We start from the raw sequence: 8570 nt of genomic DNA on the forward strand, positions 1-8570 counted from the left end.
TTTGAATGTTACACGCTTTCTTTTGAAATAAGGTTTGTCTTTTCATGGACATGATGAGTCATCGAGTTTCTCAAATAAAGATAACTTTCTTGGATTGATTGAGTGGTATACCCAAAGAAATGACGAGGTTACCAAGACAATGAATGAAAATGCCCTTGAAAACAATCAAATGAAGTCTCCAACAGTTCAAAAGGATTTAACATGGGCTCGTGCTGCTGAAGTCACAAATGTCATTCTTAATGATATAAAAGACAATATATTTTGTCTTATGGTTGATGAGTGTCGAGACATTCAGTTAAAGAGCAAATGGGAGTTGTTTTAAGATACGTGAATAAACATGGATGTGTTATTGAAAGATTTCTTGCTATTGTGCATATGTCTGACACTTCTGTTATTTCTTTGAAGAAAACTATTGATCAATTATTTGTAAAACATAAGTTGTCATCAAGATTGAGAGGCCAAGGATACGACGGGGCTTCAAATATGCGAGTTGAGTATAATGGATTGAAAACTCTCATATTGAAGGAAAATTCATCTACAATGTATATTCATTATTTTGCCTACCAACTTCAACTAGTTGGTGTTGTAGTTGCTAAAAATAATTGAATTGTGGGTGATTTCTTCCAATATGTTACCATGATTATGAATATTACTGGTGCTTCATGTAAAAGAAAAGACAAGTTTAGACAACTTAAACATGACATATTTGTAGAATGTTTGGAAAAAGGAGATATTGTTAGTGGTAAAGAAAAAAAAACAAGAAATTAGTTTAAAACGAATAGGGGATACTCATTGGGGTTTACATTACATTACTATTATCTGTTTGATGTTTACGTGGACTTCTGTTTTATAAGAACTTGAAAACGTGCATGATGATGGTACTAATGATAATAATAGTGGTATCACCACTGGTTTGATTGATAAGATGGAGAGTTATGAATTTGTGTTTGTGATGCATTTGATGAAATCTTTATTGGGAATCATAAATGAACTATCGCTTGCCTTACAACAAAAAGATCAAAATATTATATTGGCTGTCAGTTTGATTAAGACGATGAAAGTTCGATTACAAAAATTAAAAGAGGAAGGATGGGAGAATTTTTTGGACATCGTCAACAAATTTTGTAGTAATCATATAATCTCAGTACTGAATATGGAAGAAAAGATGAGAACTAGTGGTCATAGCAGACGTAATGGGCAAATGATTACTAATTTTCATCACTATCATGTTGCAATTTTTTATGAGGTATTATTTTTAAATATTTTATTAAATTTTAATTTTTTAATAGTATTTTTATTCACTTTTTATTGTTACAATATTAGATTCTTGATATGATGGTTCAAGAGATGAATAATCATTTTAGAATCAAATACAAGGGTACTTACTTGCATTGTTTGCTTAGATCTAAAGGACTCTTTTTCTCAATTTGACATTGGTAAGCTACTCTACTTTACTAAATTTTATCCGGAGGATTTTTCATTGACTAATCATATAATACTTGAGGATCAACTTAAGACTTACATTCAAAATATACAAGGTGAATTTTCTATGATTAAAGATTTAGAAAGTCTTGCTAAAAATATAGTTTAAACCGGCAAGAATACAGTTTTTTTCATTGGTATATTGTTTGTTCGAGTTAGCATTAGTTTTACCAGTTGCAACTGCTTCTGTTGAAAGGGTTTTTCTTGCGATGGAAATTATCAAAACTAATTTGCGTAATAGGATGGGCGATGAGTGGATGAATGATAGTTTGATGGTATACATTGAAAAAGATATTTTTATCACAATTGAAAATTAACAAATTTTAGAACATTTTCAACAGATGAACACTCGTAGGATACATCTGCCTCCTCTTGTTTGTACGTCTAGACCTAGTACTAGTAGCTCAAATGTCAAGAAATAATTACTTTATTAGTATGCATATATTTTTATATATTTATTTGATAGCAAGAAAAAAATTTTAATTCCTTCTTTAAGCATCTCATTAAATTTTTGTTTGGATTCGCCACTGGTCGCGGGGAACTTCATTACAAGGAGCTTCATCATGCTGAGGGAAGGCGGGGAGAGAGAGCTCGTCTCGCTGAGGGAGGGCGCCTCAAAGAGGGCTTGTTGAGTCATCACGGTGAGGGAGGGAAGGCACGGTGAGGGAGGGCTTCAGCCAAGAGAACCGCGAGGCCGAGAGAGCCAAGGAGGGCTAGGGCTTCGGCGACAGTGAGGAGAATCGCGAATGACTGGATGAGAAGATATATATATATATATATATATATATATATATATATATATATATATGGCTATGATGCAAGAGCGAGAGCCCTAGTAGTAAATTACTGTAATGAACTCTCCTTTATAAAAAAAAAATAATTTAATTTTTTATATCAAATTGATAAAAATAGATATTATACTTGATCTTAGTTAAAAGATCAAGAAAAATATATTTTCTAACATCGTCGGCTCAAGATATTTATAGAAGTTTCTTTGCTCACTGTGTTGGTGTTGTCAATCTTAAGATGTGTGACTAAAGATAATCGTAGTAATAGTATATATTTTTTATATATAAAACAACTCAACTTAAATTTATTTTTAATGTAAAAAAATAATATTAACATAATTTAATTTTAAATTTCATCAAAATTAATTATTAAATGTTCTGGATCCTTAATTAAATAGGACGATGGTTATATATATATAAACTAAGACAATCACCATATTAATGTTATTTTAAGAAAATCTTTTTTTTTAAAACATTTTTAAAAATTTTTAATTGGGGCGTACAATTTTATAGGATGGGGTGTTAGATTTCTGAATCATTTGACGGTGGACGAATTTTTTTTTTTTGAACGGAACGAATCAGTGTTATCTAATTGATTTTTTTTTTTTAATTGAGGTAGGAAAAATTTCTATGGGCCGGATTCACGGATTGATTATTCTGTCGGAGTAACAACTTGTAAAAAAGAAAATTATTTAAGATAATTTCGAAGGCAGTACGTGTCCGGATCTGGTTGGAGGGAATGAGAGTGGGGAATGGTAAAAGGATTGAAAGTGGATGTTTGGTTGGGAGGATTAGTGATGGATCCCAGGGATTCATTACCCCAAACATGGGAATGAACCATTCCCTAGCAAAAGGAGTAGTATGGGAAACCCATACATTCCCATTTCCCACTTCTATCAATTCATTCTCATTCACATTCCCTTATGTGAACCAAGCACCCCTGATTCTTACGTGGCATTTAGCCATTAAAAGCGGATCAATCAAGGACACCGATGATTTCCAACTGACTAAATGTACCCAATTTTCTACCCATTCCCAAAACGACACACCTGTCACTAGGTCGAACGTCCTATCATCTTGACTCGGTCTGGCGAAGCGGGTACCGAACTTTTCTAAAAGCAAGAAAATCGAGTCCCCGCATCGGTGTCATCGAAGCTAATCGAATAATAATTAGACGATTAAAATTTTTATGCTTCGATATTACCTCTAATACACATTATAATAACGATCATACCCACACCTCCTGCCTGTCCAACGACAATCAAACGTCTCCAAATGCTTCACTCATGACACGAGTAAGGGTATGTTAGTAATTACAGGAATGTAGAGGAGCACCGGCATCCTTTTTTAATACAACCGACGAGGGCTCTTCCCTTGGAAGCTCCGCTCGATACTCTTCCATTCCACTCCTCCTTGCTCATGGCGACGGCGACCTCCTTCGCTACTCCGGCCGTCATATGTGAGTACCGATTCGTTTCTTGATGAATCCAACTGGTAGCCACTGATCGTCTCTGGTTCTTCTCGGTAGATTTTAGGGTTTATGGGATCGGACCCGATCCCACTTTATGATTCCGTTGTATAATCACGTTTATCTATTCGTGTGTAGAGAGTAGGTGAGGAATCGGAATCTTTTTCGGCTGTGCTATTTCTAGGGATACTTCGGTTCCACGTTCTGGAATGGGGCTGAATTTTCCTTGAAGGATTTTAGATTAGATTAGGATTCTTAATTTGACTTGATTTGATATCTTAGGTGCAGTTTGAGTACTTTATTATAGTTACTTTAATGACTTGTTTTTCTGAACACCTTTTACTTCTGAACGAATTATATTGAAGGATAGCAATTATTTGCGAACCTATTTTCTTACTCTCTTTGGTGTAATTTTCTCGATCGTGTGTCATATGCTTAAATGTAGTCATTCCTGCATATTCTATAACACTGCTTTCTTTGCGATTTAATGAAGTAGTTAGGATTAATTTGTAAACTTATTTTTTAATTTGAAGACTATTGGAAGTTATGCACCTATCCTAAAAACTTGATAGTTAGGGATGAAAATGATGTAAAATAGAGTTAATGTGGAACTTGCAGATGATTTGGTAGTACTACAGAACTAGTAGATGATTTGGAACTAGTTCAAAAATTCGATAAATTCTCCTGAGTGATTTTTAGATATGATTGGAGTACAAACTTATGTGAATAGTAGATGACTTGGAAATGACTGAATTTGCTGGAAAACTTGAAATTTTCTTTCGCAAAAGTTTAATTAATATAAAAATTTTGATCTACAAGTGAGTTTGTCTGATGGTCTGTCTAACTTACTTCATAAGCCCTTATGAGCAATAATCTTCACCAAGTTTTATCTTATATGTGTACCAATGTGTACTGGGATCAAGGACGCCATCATTTGCGAGTTCAATATGCTGAGTAATCTTATGAACAGAATTCATGTTTTCTTTTATTGGAATTTCAAGTAAAACTTTGTTAAGTTGGTTTGAATATAATAATTTGCAATTAGAATCAGGATTCTTGACTTCTTATGTTCAGAAGCAGCATTGATAACTACAAATGATGTTAAAATGTTCTTCATTAATTGTTAATCAACGCTTTCCTATGTTTTTTATCACGAGCATTCATTTATCCTCACTAGATGCAATAGAATGTTTCTCACTAAATAAACGCATTAGCTAAATTGACTTATGTTCATGTTAGCACTTCTATACGTCAAAAAATTTCTACTGTCCCACACTATCCTTCAATTTTTCTACTTAGCTAAGGCATTGTCATTTAATTGCTTTAAAAAAGGTTCCTCTTATGATTAGTTCTATTTTTTTTCTCATGTGAGACTTTCTTTTAAGTTTTAGTACACCATTATTGAGTAAATGATATATAGATCATTTTTTGCTTATGTACGAGGTGTTGCTTGGGCATCTAACACTTAACCTCTTTGAACCTATTAATGTGAAAAAATATGAGATAGTTGTCTTTTGTATGCATCCAAAGAACTGAACTCTTGTTTACATTGTTTATTATAGATATAGCTTATTTAATTCTGCAGTCTTCTTTTAGCTGATTTTTGTTGCTTCTTCACTTTCTTTATATCAAAATCCTCCATATTCATAACTTGCAACATACACCTCTTCAAAAGTACAAAATAAACATCTATTAAATCCATAACCCAGATAACCTGTGGAAGCACATTTACATTGCAGTTGCTTTACATTAAATTTCATCTATTATATAGAACACATATCATGTCCATTTTTTGGTTATCATTAGGGATGTAAACGAGCCGAACCGAGCCGAACAATATTAGGCTGGAGTTCGGCTCGTTTAAGTTATATTTTGGCTTGAGCTTGGCTCGAGCTCAAATCGAACTTCTATCACAAAGCTCGAGCTCGGCTCGTTTTGGAATTACCAAGTTCGCGAATAGTTCGAGCTCGGCTCGTTATTAGCTCAATTATCATAGTTAACGAGTCTAATTCGTTAAGCGAGCTCAGGCTCATTTTAGAGCTTATTTTTTAGCTCTTTTTAAAGCTCGTTTTGCAAGCTTGTTAAGCGAGTTCGAAAACTTATTTAAATAAATATTCAACAAACCTAACAACTAAAATAATATAAACTCAACACATCATTGAGCATCCCAAACTACTACATTAAACTTCCAAATTCAACACATCATTGAACATGTTCGCGAGCCCTTTAATCGAGCCCGAGTTCACGAGCTTATAAACGAACATGTTCTCGAGCCCTTTAAACGAGCCGAGCTCGAGCCCGAGCTCGCTAGCCTATAAACAAACATGTTCGTGAGCTCACGAGCTGAATGTTCTTAAGCTTGAGCTCGGCTCGATAAAATTGTCGAGCGCGAAATCGAGCTCGAGCTCGACTCGATAAGATAAACGAACGAACTCGAACAAGCTTTTTACCGAATCAAGTTCTGAATAGCTCGGGAACCGTTTAGTTCATTCACATCCCTAGTTATCATCTAATTGGTTAAGCATGTGCGCCAATTGGGTATGACAACTAATCATGCCAATAGTTACATCTTCAGAACCAATTTTTTTCCTTTATGTGATGCTAAATACTTTGATAAATAGAGTGTGAAAATGATGAGAGGAAAGAAATTGAAGGCATCCTGAAAATAAAATAATCTTCATTAACTTTTATGTGCATTAACAGAATTGGTGATTCAATGCTATCAACTTTTTAAATTGTTAATATAAACTTAGGATTCATGATGCTTGCTAAATATGCTTCTCTTTTTCCAATTCATCTATAGGTGGTTTACAGAATGGGAAGCTCAAACCTTTAAGTTATCCAACTAAGTTGGCTGTTCCTCAAAAGTCAAAGGTGTTAAAATCCAGCCCGAGATTATCTGTCTGTGCTAAGTACAGGTAAGTATTACATGCTTATGATATATTTTCTTACAGGTCTTTAGGACCTAAAAGATTTAAATCAAATTAGCACTGTTATTGACAGCTTTTTGGTCTGGAGCTAGACCTTGTTTGGGTTGCTAGATTTTTCGTATGGCTACTTATGATATATATTACCAAAAGGCATGGTTTTCTTGGTTTCTAAAGAAAGCCCGTGTTTCCTAGTTTGACTTTGCTTGATGGCAACATCTGTATAATCTTTCACTTAAGTTGTCATCATTTCTGTGTACCGATGATTCATACTTAGACTTAGCTAGTCTAACTGATTTGAATCTAAGATTTTGGCTGGCACAACTCCCATTAAGTGTTATATGACTTCTTATTTTCCATCTCTAGATTTTTTTCTCATTATTACAGATCGCAGACACAAATATTTTGTGATCAGCTTCAAACTTAGTGAATGTACTAATGAATGTTTATTATCATCCATTACTCAATAACTTTTGCTCATTGTTTCTCGTATTCTCCATTGTCATCAACTGATCAACCTCTTCTAATTGTAAGATAACTTGCTTCAATTACATTTTCACAATGCTATTTTGCTATTTAATTTTGTTTTAAGTTTCGTGGACTTGTTTCATTTATATGCAGTGATGATTCTGGAAGTGGTGGTGGCGATTTTGTTGCTGGGTTTGTTATAGGAGGAGCAGTTTTTGGAACTCTGGCTTATGTATTTGCTCCGCAGGTGGACAGTCTGCAGTTTTCATTCCATGAATTTCTCTGATAACTTACCGAATTCAATCTCCATTATCATGACAATACCTCACTTCTGCATTGACATGCTTTGCTGGTTGCATTTGTTACGCATTTCACTGACAGGAAATGTGAAGGGATGGTTTTGCATTTCCTGATATTTACTCATTTCATTGTTAATCTCCCTGAAATATATCTTCGCTTTTACTGTCCAGATAAGGAGATCACTACTCAACGAAGATGAACATGGATTTCGGAAGGCCAGGCGACCATTGTATTACGAGGAAGGATTAGGGCTAGAGGTCACAATTCACTCAACTATCTTTTATTGCTTTTTGTCAATATATGGATATCAAACGTCCTCATTGTGTGTAAATACTGATACCAGGAAACTCGTCAAACACTCAATGCAAAGATAAGGCAGCTGAATAGCGCCATTGACAAGGTTGCAACTCGGTTAAAAGGCGGGGCTAAGAAGGTGGCGATAGAGCCTGCCCAAGCTGACTCTGAGTTTGAAGCAGCCTTGTAAGTTTACTCATCTCTATTTCTCCTTAAAAGCCTGTTGACTCAAGGACGTATTCCATCATAAAATCTGTCTGTTTTCTCTTCAGTATGATTATCAGTTTTCATTTCTGCAAAGTGTTGTCTTTTGCTAATTCATATTATTGTAATCTTTGAGCAATGGAGCTACTATTGTGATAGCAATTTTGAAGTATAAACTTGACCCGATGCGTCAGTCTAATTTTGTTTTTTTATCGATAGCATTAAAGGTTTAAGAGTAAATAAAAGTAAAAGAAAAAAAATGGCAAATAAGTAAGTTCTCCTGAATATCAGAATGAGTTGAAAGTGGATTAAAGTTTAGTATGGTTGATATTCGAAATAATTGATTTTGTTTTTAGGATTTGTTCGATCCTCACAGATCTGGATTAGAGTTTGATTGTTGGATTCGTGATTTTGGAGCGTTTGAACTGATTCTGGAGCCATTTTATAACAAAATAGCATTTTAGGGTTCATAACTATAAAAAGAATGCTAAGAATTAAAAGAGAAAAATTAATAAATGGTTAAGAAAGATAAAAATAACTTTCTTTGAGAGGACGGGTTACTTTAATTTGATTAAGAGATAGTGATAAAATGAAATTAGAGAATAAGTCGATAGTTTATTCAATTTCTAGGATATATAG

At 34.1% G+C, this 8570-nt stretch overlaps 1 protein-coding gene across 1 annotated transcript; it reads left to right on the plus strand.

Moving 5' to 3' along the window:
• The first annotated feature begins 3575 nt into the window (after nt 1-3575).
• LOC121993253 lies at nt 3576-8117 on the plus strand. Its single transcript, XM_042547973.1, has 5 exons — nt 3576-3729; nt 6542-6656; nt 7287-7380; nt 7604-7690; nt 7777-8117. The coding sequence occupies exons 1-5, from the start codon at nt 3690-3692 to the stop codon at nt 7915-7917; spliced, it is 477 nt and encodes a 158-aa protein (XP_042403907.1). The 5' UTR covers nt 3576-3689; the 3' UTR covers nt 7918-8117.
• The last annotated feature ends 453 nt before the right edge of the window (nt 8118-8570 follow it).

Source organism: Zingiber officinale, chromosome 6B (assembly GCF_018446385.1).
Source record: "Zingiber officinale cultivar Zhangliang chromosome 6B, Zo_v1.1, whole genome shotgun sequence".
Taxonomy (NCBI): domain Eukaryota; kingdom Viridiplantae; phylum Streptophyta; class Magnoliopsida; order Zingiberales; family Zingiberaceae; genus Zingiber; species Zingiber officinale.

Excerpts from the sequence above, each read along its gene's own strand:
- LOC121993253 (XM_042547973.1), top strand. The coding sequence starts at position 3,690 with ATGGCGACGGCGACCTCCTTCGCTACTCCGGCCGTCATAT. Across the intron at positions 7,381-7,603 it reads CTTATGTATTTGCTCCGCAG|ATAAGGAGATCACTACTCAA; the intron begins GTGGACAGTCTG and ends TTTACTGTCCAG. Across the intron at positions 7,691-7,776 it reads AGGAAGGATTAGGGCTAGAG|GAAACTCGTCAAACACTCAA; the intron begins GTCACAATTCAC and ends TACTGATACCAG.